Here is a 24,690-nt window from a genome sequence, read left to right on the forward strand (position 1 = left end):
AGGACGCACTCTCCGCCATCCACCATCTCTCCCCTATTCCACTATACACAGCTTCACTCAGAGAGCCAAAATGAAGCACTGATGTCCAATGACATACACTGGTTGTGATAGTTTAACCCTTAGAACTGGTGAGAACAAAAGCGAGCTAGAATTTTAAATCAGGTATTTCATTCGTAGCTATTAAAGAAGCAGAGTAACTGAGCTGAAAGTGCAGTGAATGGGTGAAATAAAATGTTGTAGGCTGAATAGACAAGTGATTGTTTCACAAAAAAAGCCAGTTTAAAGGAGACTGTTCTTGCAGCTGAGTTTAAAGATATGGACCAGGGAGTGAATGGTAAACCTTGAAATGCAAAAACTGTTCAGTTAAACGTGAATAATATTTAATAATAGTTCATTTGCATGTTGAGTCAGTCATCTGAGTCATTTTTAAGACGTTAAACCTACCAGTAAACATTTCAGGATTCTGGTGATCATTCCGTACTGCGCTCACAAATTGTTATTTCTTTGTAGAAATATGTATCATTAGATGATTATGTATGAAAAATATATGACAGGACATCATACTTGTATTACAGGTGCATTCAAATGGAGGGGTCAAAGCTGCTTTGTTATTGACCAACCGTGTTAAAAACAAAACCACACAAACATCTATTAAACCTACAAAGTGGGTTTAAATGTGCTACAGAGACATTAAACCTTTTTTTCTGGTGGATACCAAATATGGTACACTTAATAAAGGCACAGCATCCTAGCATCGGTTTAATCTTTCAATCTTCCAGGGTTCAATATATATGTCATTGTATAATGGTTTGAAATATTGGTCATATAACATCTGCCCAATATGGAGCATTTTTTCTGAAATTCATATGCTGCCAATGTTCCTAAATGTTATTCATCTTTATACTCATCTACACCACATTGTGTGTGTGTGTGTGTGTGTGTGTGTGTGTGTATAAAAGATTATTTGTCATGCATTCTCAAAGCAAAACTGAGCAGCCTCCCTCAAAACAACACTCTTGTCATTGTCAATGTCATTAGGTGTCACACACAATTCGCCAAAAAAGAGACTCCTCCGCACTCTCAGCTCTGATCAAGGCTGATGGCATGATTGATGGAGGTGTAAAAATAACTTACGGCCACAGCATGTAGCCACAATCTTCCAATCCCTCTAAATCCCCAAACACATCCACACACACTCACACACACATACACATACTCCTTTTGGCCTTGTCCTGCCAAACGTCAGCTTGCAAAGACTGCTGGGAGACACAGGTCTGACTGACAGGCAGTCATTTTTCTCTCAGAGGAGAGTCAAGGTTACTTTCCTTTTTTATGGCAACCGACAATATGCATTCCAATATATAAAAGTCCCTACAACATCCCTGCAACCATATCATCACACCTTTATTGGTGTTTACACTCAGAAAGGCTGCTGAAAGTGATGTGCTACTGTACACTGTAGAATTTATTTCATGTCAGATTCATCCACAGAATTACACTGCTTGCACCTATGGTGTTTCACTGAGGCACCTCAGTGAAACATCAGACTGGACAAGGTTCACCATAAAAAAAAGATTGTTTAAAAAAAAGGCACTTAAATCATAGCCTGCTCTCAATACGCTATCATTTTGTGGGCTTTCAATCCAAGTGGTTCTACAAGTGGTTTGTTTTTCATGTCAAAGGCAACACTTTGAGCCAAACAGCTTCAATTATTTTGCTCTCAGGAACACAGAATTTCAGAGATTGCGCTCAGATATGATCGTTCAGATAATAACTTTAATGCTTAATAAATTATGTGAAACAATATTGACTGTTGTGTAGTGGCTCAGATGTCATTAAAGTCAACACTAATTGTAAATAGCAACCAACAGCGATTTAAATTAAGTTTCGCAGCTTAATTTTTTTAATGTTTGCCATTAAATGAGCAGAACACCTCTTACTCTATCAAGTTATTACATTGATTTTAAAGTTTCCACATCTTTTACCTTTTTCTTGTAGCTTTAAATTTCAAACCCTGGCTTTCTTCACAGTGACCGCAGGGCTGAATTAGCAATCACTGCTTCTGACTGAACAAAACACAACAACAAACCTGACAGGAAACAAATGAAACGTCATTATTTTAAAAATGCATCTTAAAATATTCTTTGGGTAAGATTATGACAGGCAGCAAACCAGGGATTTACACCTGAACAGAACAATACAAAAGAACATACCGATATCATGATTACCTAGGGGTTCTTATTGTTCCCAATAATCAGTTATGAGGTCTACTTTTAAATTAGCTAATTGAAACTGACTGTCTACACAGTGAAAATAAAGAATTACTTTTAAACTTGGCTTGACACCCTAGGATGTTTGATTTTAAGGCTCAATATTCCATGAATTACTGAGTCATTCTAATGATGCACCTCTTTTGTAAACATATACACGTTGTAACCTTTTAGATTTTAGAGGCAACAACAGAAAGTTGAAATATAGAGGCACCTTTCACTAGAAAGAGGTTTTGATGAGGATGTTATGGAGATCAACACCGCTTGCACATGGATGTACTTTGAACAGAAAGAATGCTGAGTGCTGTTTCTCACTCTTTTGAGAGAGCTGTGGGGATTCCAGGGGTTTTTCATGTGCTCTAAAAGCCAGGACAAGAAATTCTTTGACGGTTCAATTTGCTTGTGGGTGCTGACAGGATCCCGGAGCCGTAAAGCATGTTTTAAACCTCATGCCTCAATGGCTGAGTAACATAAATACTGCACACATCTTGAACCCCCTTTTTTTACACCGCTCTCTCCTTGGGAGCATTAACTTTAAGCAAAGCCTTGAGTGAGCCGGGCCAGGGTGTATGCAGTTTCCCCTCACTCGCTCACTCACTCACTCACTAGCTCACTCTCTCTCTTTCCCCCTCATTCTCTCTCTGTACCGAAGCTCATTTGATGTGGAGCTCCAAAACTTCCAAAGCCGAGGAGGCAAATCTCCTTCCGCCACAAATCCCCTGTGTCCCTTCCCTTGCTTTCCTTTTCAGAAGCAGTCCCTGTGGGCTATTTATTTATATTTTCCTTGAAATCCTATTATACAGTCTTTATTATACAGAGCAGCAAACAGAACACAATCCCTACACCATAATGTATATTGATCTGGCTTTATGGCTCCTGCTATAAATATGAGCAGCGCTTCTGCATAGCGTTTCTCATTCATATTTCAGCAGAGTCGCGCACTAGTCGACATTATCAACATGAGCCAAGTGAAAAATGAGAGTGGCTCAGTGTGTGAACTGCGCTCTACTTCAGAAGTTTACCGCAGTCGTCAATGAGCACCGCGTTGTAAGCCGCACCCAAAGTTTAGTTAATTAAAAGGACCAGTGGAAATATTGACATTTACCACAGATGGCAGCACATTAGCAGAGCCCAGGCTGTTATTGTCATCACAGACAGTGCGGCCCTTTAATTAGTTTCATATTTGTCGTGGCAACCCAAGGTTCTGTTTGTTGTGAATTCACTACATGATTGCACAGCGGTCAGTGGTGTTGCCATGGTCCTCTAATTACAGTGCGCCCTTAGAATTTCAATTATCGCCCACAATCAGCCCATGAGGGCAGAAAAACCCTCCGCTAAGTCCAAACCTTATATTCAAATCTATCGTTATATTGCGTCTCTCATCGTAGTAGGTCTTCCATCAGAGTCTCTGACCCTCTCTTCTTAACATGATTGTGGCACAAGCATGCCAGACCAAAATTCATATTGCATATAGAATATCTCATTACTTATTAATGCCGTCAATGTAGGCCAATCTAAACGAATTCCCCTTTTCTCTCCCCTTACGAGAAATTTATTCAAATTCAATCCGGATGTAATATTAAACACTCTGTTTTGATATATGTTCAACATGCTCAATATGAAATGCATGGCATTTACTCTGCTTGTTAATGTATGAATTGAATTACCCTAAAAACAAATCATGTAGGGTCAAATACTATAACATGTTAATGCCATTTAAAACCTCCCATTGTCTTTCCTCTTTGCCCAGACTGCACAGCTGTTGAACGAGATGAGGGAAAGCAGCATAAAATGAATAATGCTGGCCCTGGTTTACTCACTGCCCGCCATGCCAAGCATTCTGGTTGAGTCTATGCTTGGGCACCTCTGGATCTGCCTGTGGCTCACATCCATTTTCCCTGTGTCTGCACAGTGAAACATCCAGACTTGAGATAGAACCGTGACAGTTTCACACACTCCCAATCTGTTTGTAACACACTGTGTGAAGCTGTCAGATTATAACAAAGAAGACGTTTTGGGGACAATTTAAGATTTTAGCAGTTTAACCCCCAGGATGCAGCTGAGCTCAGATGGAAAAATACTTTCCTTAGCATTTGCCACAATAGAACAAAAAATAAATCACTATAAGAAACCTCAATATCAATTTGAGAGTAGATCACCAAGGAAACATATCCAGCCAAACTCCAGAGAAAAGCCTAGTATTTAACACAAAATCTCACATGGAATCTGCAAGTGTATGCCAAGAAGGTTTCTAATAATGAGGCCAGTAAGTGTACACAGTGTGCTACAACACTGTGATTGACACAGTCATACCAGCGTCATGCAAGCTAGTATTCCACCTCCATGTCAGTGTCACTACGGTGCTGAGAATGGTCCACCATTCAAATAATATCTGGTCAGCAGTGGTCCTGTGCTGGTCGCTTTCACTGATGTATGATATAGTGGGAGGCTGATAAATAGTGCAGTAGCAGCCGTCAGTGGCTGTAAACTTACAAAGTGCACTTACATAATATGGCACGCAGAGACAATAAAACAAAGCTAAAAAATATGTGTATTTATCCCTGATAGAGAACACTATCACAACCTTACAATAAACACATCATGTGCTCCTAGAACCTGTCGTCATATATTTTAGTCAGAAATAAAGCCACTTCCAGTACCTGATGCAAACAAAGTCCTTATTTGTATTATCATAAAAACTTGTGTCAAATGCTCTAGTTTCTCATCACAACGTTATGTCTTGACTATCCATGGAAATGACACTGTTTTACTACTAGACATGATCTGTTGTATCAAGTCACGACAGAATTTGACATTGGGCATGATGTGTTTACTGATACAGTAAATTAATTGTTTTACACTAGTTCGTGTTTTAAAAAACCAAGCTAAAGTTACAGATAACTGGTAAATTATATGCTGATGGCAACATCATACAGTGGTACAGTGGATCCCAAACCTTTTCAGCAGTGGCTCCCTATTGTGAATGAGAATATTTTGCACTAGCCAACGGAACTAATAAAGTAGCCGAGTTCCCAAGAAACTGTGTTATCTCTTCAGCAACTATATACAGCAAGTGTAAAAATGTGCAGTAATTACTCACAAGTACATGTAGTATACGAAAACAAGGTAAAACATTACAAATGCCCAAAATGTGTTTTATTGTGAACTGGGTATTCATGTGCTTCCCTTATTTGCCTCATTATGTACTGACACCTCACGTTACGAGAGTTGGGGTAGGTCCTGTTTCCAGGATCCAGGTTCAAACCCTAATCATGTATCATATGCTCTCCATGCGAGTGTGGTTATAATGGAGAAGTAATAGAGATGCGCCATCTATTATTGCTAAGCAACGCGGCAGCCAATCAGCCATCTGCATGGTGATGGCAGAACAGAATATTTAGAGTTTTCTTCTGAATACACTTTGGTCTGAATACAGTGCTGTTTGGCTTGTGCTGCAGCTGAAAAGATGTGATGCATGCTGCATTCATATCAGTACAGCAGCCTCCACTGGGCATCTGAGTAAGAGGGGACCTACTCTACATTCCCAGCTGATCTCTAATCTCTATGCAACTCCACTAAGTCCTTTTCACCATGCACTGGAAAACACCTTGGCAACTCCACTGCTGCCTTGCTCCAAGACACTTCTTTCTCCACTTATTTTGAACACTCAGTGGCAACATGAAACATGGTAAAGGCCCAGGCTCAGGTTTTCACACAGCTGACGTAAGACTCTACACCTCTTTGTAGGCCTGTGATATTAAGACTTGAAACTAGTATAACCAGTAGGTGATAAAAGGGGCCTGAACACTCTTCACTTTAAGTGCTATATCAAAGTTTTCAAATATCTAAAGGTTGAATCATTACCAGTAAAATTCTAACTGATTTGCTGTAAAGGTTTGAGATGTACACATGCCTTTGTGAGCATATGAATGATGATCCACATTTAAGCAGCCACCATACATGTAAGATATAAAAAATATTGATTATGATATATTGACATATTTGGTTGTTTACCCCTTAAATGCTTAATACTAATTTCTGTTTTCTTTTTCTTAAATAAGAAAGCCACTGATGTTTAATTTTTTCTTTGTCCTTATTTATTTATTTATTTTGACTAACAATTGAGTTTTAGATTTCAGAGATTCTTTCCTTCTGTGTTCCACGACCAAAGCCAATAAAGTAGGTTTTCCAAAGATCAAATTGGCTCAAAGATCAATACATCAGTATAACATAACAATCTATATACCATGGTAATTAAATGTTATTCCCATCATGTTGTAAGTGGCTAAGATCAAAGAAGTTCTGTCAGTGTAAACTTGTTTTGAGCCATTCTGTTATTCCACTGTTTTCTAAGTCAAAAAGGTTTCATTTTTTCTCTATGTTTCTCTATGTTTAGTGACAGATCTAAACTGTTTTTGCTGTTTTAACATATTACATGTTTTTAATTCATCATCTGTGACAGTGAACAATCGTTTATTTATGCAGTATTTATAAAATCAGTAATCCTGCACTTATTTAAATTAACTGAATTATCAAATATATCGGATTGCATGAATATCTTTGTCTTTCTCAGGTAGCAGCCCTCACTGTTGTACTTTATTTTGTATTTCCCTCTTTTATAGTATCATTTTTGACTCCTGTGGGGGGTGGGCTATAAAAACATATTTGTTATATTTAATATATTTGATATACATATTTGATTAATGCCACCTTTATTAGTGAAATAAAAAATTGTATTTTACATAATATATAATTGCCCGGTGAAGGACTGGCGCCCCCTCCAGGGTTTATTCCCGCCTTGCGCCCAATGATTCCAGGTAGGCTCTGGACCCACCGCGACCCTGAATTGGATAAGTGGTTACAGATAATGAATGAATGAATGAATGAATGAATTATATGTAATTCTTTCCAAATATGTATTTTTTGTATCTCTGACAGTTTAAGTGGTAATACTGCATTTCAGAAACAAAACTATTTATTTATTTTTGATAAAAAGGCTGATTACATGACCAAATGTAAATGCCCTTAAAAGAGCACTGGCAGATCCCAGTGGCTCCTCATTACAAGACAGGATGTGTTAGCAAAGCTGAAACTGGCAAAACATTCTGGGCAAGACCACACAAGCTGGCTTGGAAGATACAATGGCATCCAATAGAAGCTTCAAATCGCCAAGATCATGATGGAAACACATGGTCATTTTGAATGCTGCATGCACCATTTTGAATACAACTTCAAACAATTTTGATCCACTCCAAAAAAAAACTTCAAAAAAAAAAAATCCACATGCCAAATTACAAATCAACATCAAGGAAAAGTGTATGGAACAGTGTACAAGCTGTCACCCACAGCTTCAATCTTAGGCATATTTTTCAGATTGAATAGCGTAATTTACATTGCAGATGTCAAAGGCAATTCCCATGAATCTCTATTAATTCAGTTTTGAGGACACAGTTCTTAGGATATAACTAGGAAACACCCCATAATCAAGAGGCAATAATGACAAAGGAAACTAAAAGAAAAATGTGAATTTCCCAAAAATTCTAAAAAATACAGGACTTAACAACGGAAGACCTGGTATATAACTATAACGGATACTGTCAAATAAATAGCAGTTAAAATGGCTTTGAGAATCAGGAGAACATCAAGCTCCACTGTTCTCAGAACAATAGACTTGCCACTATTCAAGCACTGCTAGTGTTCGCAATTACTTGCATTGTGAGAAGCAGAAACTCTAACCAATTAAGATTGAATGCTCTAGGTGTGGAACAAATATATTTCTGACTTCTTTAAAAAATGAAAAGGCAATAATGGAAGTCTAAGAGTGGACACAGTATGTACTGAAAATAAAATCATAATATACTTCTCTTCTGTTATAACAATTCATTATAGTGATTTGCTGGAAATTCTAGCATGTCAGACATTGTTTAAATAACGGCTCACCCACCCCCCCTTCCTAGACTTCGCCCCCAACCCAAATTGAATACACCACATTCGGCTAATGCAGACCTCCTGAAGGCAATAATTAGATGGATCAATCTGTAGGAAAGTCTGGAAGAAAATAAATCTGCTAGAGCAAGTTGGGTGACCACTGCTTTAGAGAAAGGGATTAGTTTTTGTCTTGATCCGATTGTCCCAGTGACTTCTGTATTTCCCACGGCCAGTGTTGTTCTTTAACGTCTTTGAGCTTTGAGACAGGGAGTAAAGACTTACCTGCATGTAATGGCTTTTAGCTGTGAAAATAATAAGGGAAGAAAAACAGTGGCAGCCAGGTTCATTAAACCTCATCAAAAAACCTCAAAATAAACTCAAGTCTGAAAAGGCATTTGTTTAAATTAAGCCTCATAGGAGCTCCAAAGGAGAGATACAGTCAGGTCTTAATGATAATGGAGATGTTCAAATGTTTTTGCTTAGAGGTAGGCAGGCTCAAAAATCGCAAACTCTCCAACTATAGTATCCTCCCTGAAAAACAGTCATTCCTATCAAGTGAATACATGTAGTTGCCATGACAACAATAAAACATTGCTCCAAGGTCATTATTCAAGCAAAGCCAGAGGAGAAAATCACATTCCAGAAGCCTTAGCGCATATGTATTATTGTCAGTGTCAAAGCTATTAAGACAGAAGATTTACTGTTAATCGCTGAGGCCATAAAGCTCTGACCTGTGAGACATATGACCTGCTCCACTGACCACAGCAGCATCGATCACTGCAACAATGAGTGTCATATCTGCCAATCCTTAGTACCCCATTAATGCCTACAGGATATATTGGACAAACTCACATGTACTGCACTTACACTGTGAAGAGTAGCAGACTGAAGCATGTTGACCTTACACTTGACTCATCTTGAGGTTTTGTGTCCATTACACAGTATGTGTGACTAACACACTTAACAATAAAGGTTCTGTAAAGTAATGCCATAAAAGAATACATTTTGATTCAATAAACACATTTTAAATATATATAAATTCTAAAGAACAATTTATGCAAATGAGATAGAGGTCTGAAGAAGCTTACATACCTGTACATACCTTACATACCTACATACCTTCATTACACTAATTAAGGATGCAGCAATATGGGAATTTTGGGCCAAGGCTGATATCTAAGTTTATATATAATTATATATATTTTGTATCCAAAACTGACACTAATGCTGATATATAAACCTTTATGAACTGTTGAAACTGGGGCTAGATCAACCTTGAATAGTATTTCAGAATAACACAACATTTCAATCAAAGTTCAAAGCTTAAAAAAATAATAGAATATGCACAATTTACCTCAGTAGCTAAGCGCTATTTCAGAGTTCAATAAATACATCACTGTTTCTAATATTCAACCTGTATTCATGTCTTAGAATTAGAAACCGCCAAATGACCTGTATTGTGTCTGGCTGCATTACGCCTTTATCATAACTCAGTCCAAGCTGAAACACTCCATGTAACTTCAGTATGACTCAGTGGAAGTAAACTGTTGTAAACCTAATATGGCCTGGAGTATGGTATGATTCATGCTCTAACTGTGCATTGTTAAGGCCAATTATGGCTTTGCATTAGGCTGGGAATCATGTATATGAAGCTTTACTTCCAAAAGCTCCAGCACCAGTATTTTCATGTAGATCTCTCTAGTTTTCAGACTTCTTCATCTATATCCCTTCAGATTCTTTTCTGACAGTTACTCCAGTGAAGGTGGGCTTGCCAGAGGAGGCTGCCACGCTTCCCCTACATCAAAGAAGGAGCCATCAGAGGGAGTTTGGGATCCCATGGGAGACGCTGTGCGCGTGCAAGTGGAAATGAAAAGGAGTGACAGTTGTATATGGTGAACCGAAGCCACTTGATCTAAAGGCCACAGTCCCAAATCTTAAAAACATATTATACACAGATAAAATATATCTGCACTGCTCCTTATATGGGTCATGAAGGCGGTACCTCATCTAGATGCAAACTTAAACCAAGGTTTTGGAGCTTTCTGTCTGTACATTAGCATTTTCGATTCTAAGTGTGTTGATACATATATCCTACCCATATTGCTTATGTAGTGTAAGAAATACATGACCTTTCATGAAAGCTCATTCATATGAGCAATACTCTCACAAAACACAATTTGTGTCTGCCAGCAGTTATCTATGTGAGTGGTGGGTCAATGAGAGATTTCATGTCATGGTTTAGGGCTCTTTTATGGGGTCACGGATTGCATTTCAAATGGAGTAGCCTATTAACACCAAAGCTAGCTATCAAGCATTATCTCTCTAAGCCAAATGCATAGCTCATTCATCAAGCAGCTCACTGCATGGTCAGGGAGGGGTTCTGTGCTAGGACTGCATTATTCTCACTAACCAGCATGCTTTGCCATCCCTCACTTACTACCTTGGAATACAAAGAACAAAAGGTTGCATGAAGGCATTGGCTTAATTGGGTTTTATATGCATTCAGTGGACAGCCAGCAATTTTTAGACAGATAAAGATAATTAATGAAAATGCAAACTATGGCAGCTTCCCAGTGGCCACCAGAAATAAATGTTTTGAAATGAAATGCCAGTTTAAAAAGTAAAGAGGCTACACTGCTGAATATAACAACATCTCAACATATGAATATGTATGTAACTACTACTCTGCAGATTTGAGGGTTATACTGCTTTAAATAAGATGACTTTGTTGTACCTTAGCTGTGGGTTTTCATTATTTCAGTAATAAGTAAATACATCTAATTATACAGTTTTTAAAAATAATTTGGTTTGGAATATTTAAGTATTATATTAAGTATATTAAACATCAACAATCTGAATAATTTCCATTAAAAAAAACTTACGGACCCAATTTCCAAAGTGGTCATTGGATATTTAATGTGTCTGAGAACTAATAAATAATTTTAAACTCAGTGTGCTTAGATTGCAAAAGCAACGGATGCACTGTGATTTTGCTGAAGTGAAAATACTGGCATTAGAAGGATCTTTCACTTTTATTCTGTAAGAGCAGACTTCAGAGGACATTGGGCTGCTCTGTAAATATATAATATTTGCATTGTATTGACCCTGCAGCCTGTAATCTGTAATAATAGTATAAAAACATAAATGTCCTCTGTAACACTAATCCAATAGACTGACTTCAACAAGGACACAAAGTGTTGTTGGGGCAAAGCACAATAGCACCCCCTTGAAAAGCAGATAAAAAATACATCTACAACTTTTTAAATGTTTATGTATCGGATCTGGCAAGTACGGATATGAAAACACACTTAGCACTGCTTCCGTACTTCCAGTCTTATTGTATTTTAATGGAGTGAGACTAACTTATTTTAATTCAAAGAGGCCAGTTCAAGTATTCCACGATCTGGAGCTCATTGTCAATTTGCACTTTAAAAAAAGCCCTTCTCGACTATTCCTGTAATAATTCACAGAGCCAAATTCATCAGAGACAAGGACGTTAGTCCTTTGCCTTTTAGATAGGAATGCATGATGATATAATATCAAAAGAATATAAGGTATCTGGGTTTGGCTGATATTTCAGATAATTTCTTAATGAAAAACACATCTGAGAGCATTTATTTGGGCTACTGTGCCGTATTGTCTTCAATTACCATGCATATATCACTATATATAAATATAATGTAACCAATTTTATATAAGACTACACCATTAAAAATAATAGGTTATTTATAACCTGCTCATTAATGTTTATGTTGTGACCACATTAAAAGTCACTATTAATTATTTAAAACTAATTTGCAAAATAGTGTTTTCCCTGTGTCTGCGTGGGTTTCCTCCCAGTTCTCCGGTTTCCTCCCATGGTCCAAAAACACACGTTGGTAGGTGGATTGGCGACTCAAAGTGTCTGTAGGTTTGAGTGTGTGAGTAAATGTGTGTGTGTGTGTCACCCTGTGAAGGACTGGCGCCCCCTCCAAGGTGTGTCCCTGTCTTGTGCCCAGTAATTATGGGTAGGCTCTGGACCCACCACATTCCTGAATTGGAAAAGCAGTTACAGATAATGAATTAATAATTTGCCAAATAGTGAACCCACAGCCATCTACACTGTTAAACCTCAGGTCTTGCCAGAAACTGACATTACGTTGTCTTCTCCATCAGTCAACATTAACCCTGTCAGCTTCAGCACGTATTTGTTAACACGTTTAAACATTTTACCACAAGGTTTAATCAATTAACCACTGATACAATGTCTTTTTAGACACTGATTTTAATGTAGTGTCTACCTTAACATATGAAATGACTAAATTCACATTCTCAAATTTCAACTTCTATTTTATCTTGACATTTTCAGTACGTTATCTGACACTTCAGGATTAGACACAAAGAGGTCATTGTTGCTCTTTCTAGCTCTGTGTTAAAAAAATTACCATTTTAGTCATTTACCTTTAAGTTGTTTACAACCTAGTTATTTTAGAGCATTTATAAACTTTTAAAAGTGTAGTCTTATTTTAAAGTGGTGCTGAAATGACATCAATGCCTATCCAATTGGATATAATCCCAAAATCAAACTTTTATACCTTTTAATCAAGCCGCTTTGTTGTAAAACTCCCTAACCGTTTCACTCCTACACCTGGATGTATCCAAAGAAATGGTGAACTATGCCCCTCTAGATGTTTAGTTTGTTCTGTGATAAACTACCCTCATCTGCCTAATTAGTGAACTTTCCAATGAAATGGCATCTTTCGCCTCAGCAACTGTGAGCATAGAAGAGAGGAAGGCATGATTTTTATCAATGGTTTAATTAACCATTAATCCCTGAAAATCCCCTCCCCTACATGCAAGACTCCTCCTATGCCCTCCTCTCTCTGTATAAATCTCCTTCTCCCTCCCTCCATCTCTTTCTGGTCTTTTCGCTTTCTTCTGAGTCCCCTGCGCCACATCCATACTCACACTCACTCTCTTACACAGACACACACACACAGAGAGAAAGAGAGAGAGAGAGACTGGCACTGCAACACACAGACAGCCAGCCGCTTCAGCAGACAGAGAACTCCCCCTATCTCTCTCTCTCCTCTCTCTCTAGACCTGCAGCAGTTTCCCCCTCGAGCCAAACGCCACATTTCAATCACTCTGAGCGCCAGAAAGAAGAAGGGAAAAAAGACAAGAGCATGTCTCTTTCCTTCAGTGCCTCTGGCACCAGACTAAGGGTGGGTGATGTTACTGTGTTCTATCATTATCTTGATAAATAAAGTCAGAATATAAGCTTCTCTTATTGTGGAGGACATTGTGTGTATCACTGTTTTTTAATGAAGGAAAAAGCACAATGTTTGAGAGATTAAAGTGCACTGAACTCAGTTTTACTTTGTTGTCAGTTCTAACTTATCAAACCTCAATAAAGTTAAATGAAATATGTACATGTTGTTTAAGTTCCAGATGGAGGTTGATGTAGCATACTGAATGGTGCCCAAAACTGTATTTCGTTTTCTTATCTGGGCTGTGAAGAGCAGCAGTGTTAGCCACTTTGCTACACCAGCTTCTGATAAATATCATGAAACCATTCCTGAGTATCGCGATATTATATATTTTTCCGTATCGCCCACCACCAACACAGACACAGCCCTAGAGCAGGGCTGGAGAAAAGTTGAGCTGATAAGCCTCTTTCACCTCTTCCTCTAGGTCTCTCCCTTTCTCTTTCCAAACGACCCGCATGGACAATACGCACAAATACAGCACAGAGCACTGCTGCTCTCCACAGAGGAGAATCAGAGGAATATCAATAGGCATCAGCACTACAGTGAAGCCCCCTAAAGAAATGGGAGGGGGGGTGAAAAACAAAGGAGGAGTGAAGATGGAAAGAGAAGCTTTTTAGCGCGTCTCACGCCTTACCTGCTGTTGAAGCTTAACGCAGGGAGCAGGAGGAGGACGTAAACGGCGCCGACGAATTTCATCGCTTCTGTCTCCCTCTCTTTTCTTCTGTCGTTTCTCGAACACTCGCGCTCTTCCTTCTCCCTTTCTCCTCTCCTCTCTCCTCCTCTCTCCTCTCCTCTGCTCTGCTCGGCTCGCCTCTGTCTCTTTCTCTGGCGCACACGCGCGGTTAACGCGAGCAGCGCACACACACAGACGCGCGCGCACACACACACACTCAGCTGCAGCTGTGAGAGCGTGAGCGAGCGAGAGTGACCGTCTGCACGCGCGAGTGAGAGAGAGAGGGAGAGAGAGAGAGCGCAAGACCGATGGGCTCCTTTTGGCCTTAAATATCACGGGACGGGGAGATGGACAGATTTATTAATGGTTATGAACAGGTGGGGGGAGCGCGTTGGGGCGGGAGGCGGGGGGTGATGCACGAGCACGATTTGAGGTGGTGAAGTGATGTCAGCACAGATGCAGCCAGTGTACTGTTTCCCTGTCTCTTACGAATTCCTTACGATCTTTTTTATTCATAAAAACAATACTAATACTAATAATAATGATATTAAAAATAAACTAATAATAATAATAATACAAACACACTCCTAATAGAACACAGAGCAGCAGATAGCAGAGCGTTCACAGAGGGGGGGAGGGGGGGTCCTAAAATGTTTGATTCACAGTATATGCCAAAAACTTGATCATTCATTTTATCATTTTATTCATCTTCTACAAGAACTTCATCCTGATCAGGGTCATGTGGGTCCACCACCTCTCTGGAATCTCTGCATGCAAAACAGGATCGCACCCTGAAAAGGACTCCAGTCCATTAGAGGTATCCACACTCACACATGAACTCACACACTCGCGCATATGGACACTTCTACACGACATTCCTCCAGTGAACGTGTTTTTGGGCTGTCGACCAACGCAGACGCAGGAAGAACACACCAATTAGACCGTGAACAGGCTGTGACCCGAGGTGAAGATTAAACTGAGGAGGACCCCTGTGTGACAGAGACACTACCTGCGGCAGGGCTGGGCAATACAGGCAATATGACTGCAAATCAGTTTCACGATTAACTGAATTTTTACCTCGATGACGATTAATTACGATTACGATTTTTTTTTGCATTGACAAGACTTTGTAAATACACACAAGCATTAAAGCTGGGATTTTGTTTATTTATTTAATTTTGGTCAGTCTGTTTTTTTTTTAGCAATGTGCTGTTCAAAGTTGATGTGCTTGTGCTTCAAGTGTTGAAACAGACGTGATATTAACTGGTTGCTCTTTGTTTTTTATTCTCAGTGTTTTCATTGGACTTCTTTATCTTCAGTGCCATCTTCACTAAAGTAAAAACATGTCCAAACGACAGACTAAGTGTTTGACTAAGTTGCGTATTCTGGCTAAAGAGTTCATTTAAAAGAGCCACAGGGAGGGGGCGCTGTGGGAGCTCTCTGACTTCTGATGTAACACATTGAAAACGGGTGGAGAAAAACACATCCCTGTAGCCCATCGCAGTTGTGGCTTTAGTGCCGAGTTTGGGTTAAAGGAGAGAGGACGGAAGCTGAAAACAGACAAAATACCCAAGAAGACCCTTCACTCGACTTAGTGCGCACAGGTATGAGGCTTTATCCTCTAAATATGTGTGATTTGAGCTGGAGTTCACTGGTAAACCACCTGCTGTGAAGTGCTAAACAAGAAGTGCCAACAAATGCTTCTAAACAGTGTAGAACCCGCCTTATTTCACTTATTTAATGTGAAAAACATTTTTTTATGAAAAATGTGGATGCCATCACTCTGTAGAACAGGCACAGCATTTTTTTCTTTGGCAAAAGCTGCTCAAGTTGCTCGGTTGGCTCAGGTGTTTAAGTTCTCCTCCATGTAGCTTGTGTGGCAGGGTGGATGTGACATGAACACACTGTAGGGTATTAAGTATTAAGAGAATTCACAAATTAAAAGTGAACAGAATTAAAAGAAAAATCCATATAATTAATAAATGCAAGATTCTGTCGATTCGAAATTCTGAATGTCAATTTCGATCCATTCACTCTACCCCGCCCTACTGCAGCAGTACTGTACCTCCCTGGCCTCAGGTTAAAAGTGTCATAAAGGGAAAGAGCTGAGAGACATTTATAGTGGACAGTCCTGAACTCTGGGCTTAAGTTATCTAGCTAACTCATAAATCCTGCTTTGTGGAACAGCGCCCAGAGCTCAAGAGTAGATAACAAAGAAAGGACACATTCCAGACTGATACATGACTGTATCAGAGCAGGTCGGGTTGAGTGTATATCTCATACTTCACTGAGTTGGTGACATTCTAGTTTCAGAAACACTGAGGTAGAAGGTTAATACTGTAAGAATAATGGTAACTGCATGTCTTACAAAATAAGTGATATCTATCCCCAAGTCTTGATCTTGAAGAGCACTTACACCCTTGTGATAAAATTGGGACTACTTCAGTGTACACTTAAATCTGCACAAAATTCACAAATAAAGGCAAACTTTGCAAGTATGGACTTTGGGACAGACCCACCCTAAATTTGGTGTAGGTTATAAGCAAAGAATGCTTCTTCTTTTCTCTCCTATGATATCAATCTGTCTGCAGTATTACTGGCAAGCCCCTAAACTCCCTCCCCTCCCCTCCTACCCTTGGGAGAGGCCAGTGCCATTATCTGGGCGTGAGCCACTCCGGGGGTCAGTCTGCAAACACGGAATCAATCAGCACGGGCTCTGTGGGGAGAGGTTCATTTGTTTGACATTTTATTTTCTGTTGCCCATCAGCTGGTAATTGATGGGACGTTTCTCTTGCTCTTATTGTGCGATTAGGCTGGTAGAAACCCATAATGATGCATTTAACAGTCATCACTTGTGTTCGTGTTATCTTTCTCTCTTCACTAATAGCTATACACCACCACTGCAGGGACAAAATCTTGTGTCCCCAAAATTGGGACTTTACATTAGTGGGCTATTAAGCAGAGGAACTGTTTTCCTGAGTAATGAAGTTTCATCCAACACCTTTCCATGAGGGTTTGATAGTATCGAACCATGAGAACGTTAGTGATTCTCATGCATCCGCTTGGCTTAAAAATAGGCACATTTCTGTCAGATGAGGATTAAACAAGTCTCTTGAGTTCTCTTCCATTCTAGTCCACACTTCCATTAACTTGGGTTTGTGTGGTTATTTCAGGGTTACATTTACTTTTCCAAATTGAGCACTGACTTTGAGGTCTGGTGATTTTGCGGCTCAATCACTCTGTCCCAATGTTCCATCAAGTCTGTAATTCACACAGAGAAAACCTACATTTCTCATCCTGGAATGAGGGAACATCAGTGTTGGATTCCACTTGGACATGAAGCAAAAAGGCGTAGAGGTAGAGTGGGCATAAATTTACTGAACACAAGGAAGAATCTCAATCTCAGTTGTTTCCTGATTGGACTGGTAGCATCATGCATGATAGTAGTAGAGAAGAAATGATGAATATTACTAATTTTATGCCCATGGAGCTTATGACTGGTAATGAATCAAGGATCTTGTAAGACCCCTGGGCACAAAAGTCTTTGGATGCCCCCACTGTTCACTAGTAAGATGTAAAGAAAAAGAAGGAAAAAAATCTTTAAAAATCAACATTGGATGCTTTGAGCACTACACGAATATTTGTTTGTTTGTTTGTTTGTACATATCCAAGGGTTATTCCTTCATCTGTTTATTGTAGTGACTCATCCCACAGATTTGGGCCAGTTGGTGCGTAAAGCCCAATTTATAATTCTGTGTGGACCCTATGCCGTAGGGAACGTTTCGACGCGAACCCCACAACGTAGACTACGATGTATCCTGACGCGCACCTCTCCAGATATGAAACTAAGCGTCACGTCGACGCAGACCACAACAACTGTAATTGGTCAGTCAGACGGACATGGTTTATGCTGAACCGAAGAAGTACAGGAACATGAACTTCTTCCTCCACACACAGAGACGCAGACAGCAGCACATTCATAGTGAGAGATTTCCTCAGACATGCTGTGGACTTCAGAAATGAACATAAACGCTGAAAAAGGAAAAAAAATGGAGGTCTCAGGAAAGAAAATATAATTTAACATGGGGAAAACGTGCCCTAGTGGTGTTTTGCGAAATAACTGCAGAGAGACTCCAACTCATAAGTATAAGCGCTCGCAATGGTGTAGGGCTCTTGTGTAGAGCTGGGAAATAATTTAGGCTGTGCGTCAAGTCAATGCAGATGTATACTTCGGATTTAAGGCCTCCTCAAGGCCCTTGGGCACTGTCCTTAATGGTCTGGGCTGCAGACCATTCATGGGAGTAGGGATACCCACTGCTGTTGTCCACACAGAAGACGTTTGGATTCTTTTTGTAACACAGTGCTATGGCATGACCCCTTGGGCAAAGCTCCCAATTCTGCTTTAGCCTTCCTTTGTAATAATGCTGTATAATAAATGCTCTCTCATAGTATGTACTCTATATAATATAATGTTTAAAACGTAATTTACCTAAATCATCTTTTAGTTATATTATCCTGTTCAAATGGGCAGAAGACAATAATGTTAACGAATGATATGATGTTTTACCTCCTGCTTCAGTCAGACTTGCTTATCAGCAAGCACACATGCTCAACTAGCTCAAAGACTCCCCCTGACAGTGTTTCACTCTGAAATACCTAAAGGTACAGAGGTACTGACTTGATCTAATATTTCTCACTGAAAATAAAACCCAATATTAAATATTTGACTCTAAATCTGAGATTAATTTTGAACTGCCAAACCTAACCACTAATGTTTAGTGTTCTTTAGTAATTTCAAGGTTCACTGTGGCTTCACCTATGACAAGCAGAAAAAGAATCTAATTTTAAGAGCAGTGAAACAGTACACTGAGTCTTAGAACACAAATGCATCAAATCATGATTACGCTGGGCCACATACATTTGCACACAAGCAGATTTTCTAACAGCACTATTTTCAGCCAGGCGTTTCCCATTGATTCTGCCAAGACATCCATTCTCAGCTGTATAAAAGAGCAATTTTCCTTCTGTTCAGCAGTCTCCCGGCTGTTGTAGAAAACGTCTGTTTCTGAACGCTTATGCATTGTTAATAATGTTGCAAGGTTCTTATTATGGTTGCCCCCCCCTTTTTTTCCCCTTGGGAAGTAGAACAAACCCAGAGTCAACAGATTAACAGATGCCTAAACATCGCAGAAGGCCATTTTTTTCTGAATGCCCATCCCTTTTTCCTCCTGTCTCTCACCCACTCTCTTCTTCTACAAAGGGAATAAAAGATCTAGGGGGAGAGCGGGTTCTTTCTGACACGGGAAGCTCACTGCCGTATGATCAGAAAAGTGAAAATGAAGGAAGAATGTGTGCGTGAAAAGGTGTTGGTGTAATAAAAGCATAATGAATGCTTTCCATTACAACCATTAACAGAATTTGGAGTCCACTCTCTCACCGTTCTGCTCCGGAGCCTGTAGGTCTTGTGGCCTTTTGCTTCTATTTTTAGGCCAGGTTCTGGACACATGGCTGCTGTGGGTGTGGGTGAGGTCTGTTCTGGCCCATGGCGAGTGTCTTCTACAGCCTGGAGTCATCTGTCTCAATCAAACCTCAAACCAGCCAGAGAACAGGCTCCCGCACTGAGGCCAGAGAGCACAGGAAATCATCTTGGATCAGCTTTCAGTAGAGGTGAAGTACAGACTATCTGCAAGAGATGAAAAATAAAGATGGAAAAAGCATTCTTTGGAGTGATGCCACAGAACAGCGGTTGTCAATCCTGGTTTCCTGTTGCTCCCAACGCATATAATGAGCTAATTAATGAGCCCTTGCTGAGGTAAACTGGGTGTGTAAGAGCAGGAAATGTGGCATGCAGGAGATGGTTTTGCAGGACTGAGAACCATTACTCAACCATTACTTGCTGGAGTATTCAGATAAAAGCATGTTCTGTGATTTGTAACACTTGATTGTACTAACTTCACCTTTAGGGCGGGGAACTAGGAAGCTCCAGGCCTAGAGGTTACGTGGTGTGTAGTAAGCCGCTAGCATTTAGCACTCAGGACATACTCAGGAGTGGGCTACACAAGGTCTAGTTTATTTACTACACGGACCATATAAAGCCAGGTCACACGGCTGCTACTCATTCTGTTCATACATAAAGGAAAAGTACAGTGGAGAGCTTCTTAATAGTGTTACTGGATTTAATAGAGAGGCTACACTAAAATGGAGGGGTGCAGCCTAAAGCTGCTGTACCAGCTTACCTTCTTCTCCCAGGGGTCACTCTATTACTAACTCTCTCATGGGAGAGACCGCTATATACATACACCCATATAAAAATAAAAAAGAGTTCCCCTCTCTTAAAGACACAGCATAGCTGTGACTTTTGACTTACCGTGTATATACTGGATTGTACAAAGAGGTACAGTGTATATCCAAACAGTACACAAATTATTTTACTATAAGCAAAATTAAAAACATAGCCCAAATTATTTCCCAGCTACTAAAAATATGTTCTCAGAACATTCCCCTAACCTTCGATTTTGGTTGTGGGAAGGATGAACTGGAATCTTCCCTCACCGTGAATTTGTCCAGTCTTTTTAACATTCTCAGAACAAGTTAAAATATGTTCTGGGAACATTGCCTCAAACTTATTTACACCAATAATATAATTTTCTAGGAAAGTTTTCTTGGAACCTTTTTAGAAGATTGCAAAATTATGTTCTTAGAATTTTCCCATAATGTTCTATTTTGGTTGTTGGGAACGTAGCACTGGAATGTTCCCTCAATATGAATTTGTCCAGGTGTGGGCAAATTCACGTGTGACTTTTCACCGTTTCCGTGTCCAATCGCACCTAAGGTCCCTTATCATACATTCATAAGACCTGTGTTTACTATTTGAATAAAGCTGAATGTCTCAATCAATTCTATGACCTTTGTTCGGGACTTCAGAAAAGGTGTAAATTAAAGGTAAACAGAAGCAAACGTGTGTCTTTTGCTGGACAATTTGTACATTCGCAGCTCATTCTGATGTGTTTGAGCTGCCATGTGGACTGACAGGGCTGCTCCATCTCTGGGAGCACAGGAGCCGCGAAGAGAGCCGTTTCTCCTGCTTCCGGTCAGAACAGGTGTTTTGTAAGGAGTTGTGCTTCCGGAAGTAATCTACTATAAGAAGTAGCTAAGATTTGTACAGAATGTCAATAGATTTGGTGCTAGACTGTTTCTTTTTTTTTTTAATATCTCAGCAGAAGGTCTGAAAAGTCGCTAAACTTACCGGCAAAATCACTAAGTTGGCCATAGTGAGTAGTAATTTGGACCCGGATGTGATGTTTCACAACTCTGAAACGTCACGACTTAACAAGAGGATAACCTCAACTTTATTTTCACCAGTAATTTAGTATTCTAGGAATGTTGTCTTAAAAAGTTCTTAGAATGTTGCAAAATTATGTTGTTAGAAAATTCCTATACTGTTCTATTTTGGATGTTGGGAACATTGCTTTGGAATGTTCCCTCAAGAGTAATTCACCAATAATAAGTCTTTGAATGTTCTGATTATGTACAATGTAAAAACATTCTCTTAACAATGTATTACAGTTGTGGAAATGTTGCTTTGGAAATATTCCCCGAAAGTGAAAAAAAGTCAAATTTTCTTCTTCTTTATTCTTCATGTTTCCAGAACATCTTTTCCCTGAATGCTGCTTCAACATTATTTACACTGACAATTTAATGTTCTTTGAAAGTTTATAGTTCCAATGTATACACTTAAACATCTTTTGTTCACTGCACTGGAGCATTTATTTTGTTGTTTTGATTTCTGCACCTTGGGTTAGACATGGGGAACAGCAGTGCTGTGTCAAAAGTTGAGATTTTTTCAAATATGGTCCTTTTAACATTCCATTATCTTTTCTCAGATATGGTTATGTTAATCCCACTTAGGAGGGCTCAAACATTCCCATTTGTTAAAAAATAAATAACCTTTCTCCCAAACACTTGCTTTGGTATGGTGGTCTAATTAAATAATGATAGAACACAACTGCTATGATAATGAAATACTGAGGCAAAATCAGTGCAGGCTTAATTCATTCATTTAAAAATGTTTATTATTATTAATATCATCATCATCATGAATATCACATTTAAATTCATTTTTAGGGGGTCTCTGTATGCCTCACCTGCAAAAGTTTTAAGTTTTCATTGTATTTATTAGTTCATATAAAGCATTGTTCCAGTCTACCCAAGCCATCCGGGGCAGCTAAAACACAAAGCTTCCTTGAGGTTATATTGCAGTTTATGACTTACAAGTAGTCAGTGTGCAAGGGGTGCCTGTGGCTTCTTATACCTTCTTTATTCATGACTAAATTACTTGCTTGTGATAAGGTTGCACTGTACAGCAGAAGTTTAAAGAGGAATATGGCAAGGTATATATTAAAAACAAAAAAAAACTTATTTATCAAGAGAAATTATTGGAAAAAAAAAAAAAAAATATATATATATATATATATATATATATATATCCTATATATATATATATATATATAATTTCTACCTCTGCACAATCCAAATTAGGTCTAAAACAACTTAAGAACGTGACGACCTGGCCAGGTGATGACCTCATGAAGCTGATTGAGAGAACGCCAAGAGTATGCAAAGCTGTCATCAAAGCAAAAGGTGACTACTTTGAAGAATCTAAAGTATAAAACATATTCTGATTTATTTTTACACTTTTTTGTTTACATAATTTCATATGTGTTTATTCATAGTTTTAAGTGATGTGTCATTTACCATGTAGAAAATCATTTAAAAAAAAAAGAATGAGAAGATACTGGTCCTGTTACTGTACGTTCAGAATATGTGGAAAATGGCCCAAAACAAAGGAAACTCTCCCTGAGTGAATGTGTCCAAACCTTTGACTGGTACTGTATATATAATAGCAAATTAAATGAAAAGCAGAGACTTAAAGTTTTAATTTGGTACTCTGACTGTCTATAAAGGACCTGTAATACTTATGGATATAATTATGATGGATATAATGCAGAGTTAGCTAGCGTCAACTAAAAGGTACTAAATCCATGGGATGTATTTATATATTGCTCTGCAAACCTCGCATAAACCTTATAAAACAGGCAATAATATAAAAAAAACATAATTTTATTCCTCACATCTTACCTGGTCAGAATAAACCAGACAAAACTGGCTCCATCCAGATTAAACCGTTCCTCTAACTGCCAGATCTCTGTAACCTTGGCAACAGTACACAAAATGGGCTGCACTGTGGAAAACGTGTTATTTCTCCTAACAGCAGTTTTTCTTGCAAATTTCAAGTTTTTAATGAAATTTCATTTTGAAAAAGTAATAGATTATTATAAATATATAAAATTGAATTAAATAAAATAAGACAATTTAAAAAAGTTATATTAGTCAAACACAATTAATGGATCCCCATCTTTCAATGGTGTACCTTATCTCAAACTTTGATGTAAAACTCTTTCCTAATATATGTATAGAGTATACCACACATACACCTTTAGACTGTTTAAATTTAAAAAAATGTTAAAAAAGGGGCGGCACGGTAATGTCGCAGTCACACAGCTCCAGGGACCTGGAGGTTGTGGGTTCGATTCCCGCTCCGGGTGACTGTCTGTGAGGAGTTGGTGTGTTCTCCCCGTGTCCGCGTGGGTTTCCTCCGGGTGCTCCGGTTTCCTCCCACAGTCCAAAAACACACGTTGGTACGTGGATTGGCGACAAAAATGTCCGTAGGTGTGAATGTGTGTGTCTGTGTTGCCCTGTGAAGGACTGGCACCCCCTCCAGGGTGTATTCCTGCCTTGCGCCCAATGATTCCAGGTAGGCTCTGGACCCACTGTGACCCTATTACAGATAATGTATGAATGAAAATGTTAAAAGAATTTTCATGTAATGTTCACATGGAATGTTTCAGACTAACACTAGGAGAACTTTTATCAAAGTAATGATTATGGAACATTCCATTGATGTTACTGTAAGAATGTTTGCTTCTAACATTAAGAGAACCTTTACATAACATTAGCCAAAGTTGTGGGAATGTTTCCTGTTAGCTGGGTTTTTGTTATAGTACAGTAGTGATTTATTGTTCCCCATAATTTACTTTCAAATTGTTTTCACAACAAAAAAGCTGGAAAAACTAATCAGTTTAACTGCAGGTGTACTGCTGATTGTAATAGCTCTGAATCTCCTCCCTGTGAGACTTTTGCTGGGTTTGTGGAGACTTTCTGTACAGACAGGTCATCAGTATTAGACTCAGATAGTTAACTGTGTGCTAAAATTCTGCTGCGTGCTTAACCCAAATTGTGTCACTGAGGACAAACGATGGGGAAATCTGTGAAACGCAAAATTGCTTCCTGATTTATTCATGGTGTTTTTTGTTTGTTTCCAGGGATACTTCATTTGCTCATCAGCTTTCGCCCGATGCTCACTTCCTGAGAGGACACAAAGGCAGCAGTAAGATACAGCTGTTTGTTTTCTTCTACCACAGATCTGGGTTAATGTCACATGGGTCCTATATTCTGTATCATTTTTTTTTTTTTCTTAAGGGGGCTTAATTATATTTTTGTGCATTTATGC

The 24,690-nt window shown here is 39.0% G+C and overlaps 1 protein-coding gene and 1 long non-coding RNA gene across 2 annotated transcripts in view; both read right to left on the bottom strand.

Annotated features, from left to right (window-relative positions):
- The window catches only part of luzp2 (leucine zipper protein 2), a 137,438-nt gene extending 123,037 nt beyond the window's left edge, over window positions 1-14,401 (bottom strand). Inside the window, exon 1 of the mRNA XM_066685156.1 lies at window positions 14,082-14,401. Coding sequence (XP_066541253.1) covers window positions 14,082-14,143 — 62 coding nt within the window. The 5' untranslated portion in view covers window positions 14,144-14,401. The remainder of the gene's footprint in view (window positions 1-14,081) is intronic.
- A 1,541-nt stretch (window positions 14,402-15,942) lies between these two features.
- Window positions 15,943-23,335, bottom strand: LOC136709712 (uncharacterized). The gene is made up of 3 exons (XR_010804519.1): window positions 23,259-23,335; window positions 19,558-19,803; window positions 15,943-16,024 (listed from the first exon to the last, which is right to left on the bottom strand). It is a non-coding gene; the product is annotated as an uncharacterized lncRNA (long non-coding RNA).
- Between the last annotated feature and the right edge of the window lie 1,355 nt (window positions 23,336-24,690).

Source organism: Hoplias malabaricus, chromosome 11 (genome assembly GCF_029633855.1).
Source record: "Hoplias malabaricus isolate fHopMal1 chromosome 11, fHopMal1.hap1, whole genome shotgun sequence".
Classification (NCBI taxonomy): domain Eukaryota; kingdom Metazoa; phylum Chordata; class Actinopteri; order Characiformes; family Erythrinidae; genus Hoplias; species Hoplias malabaricus.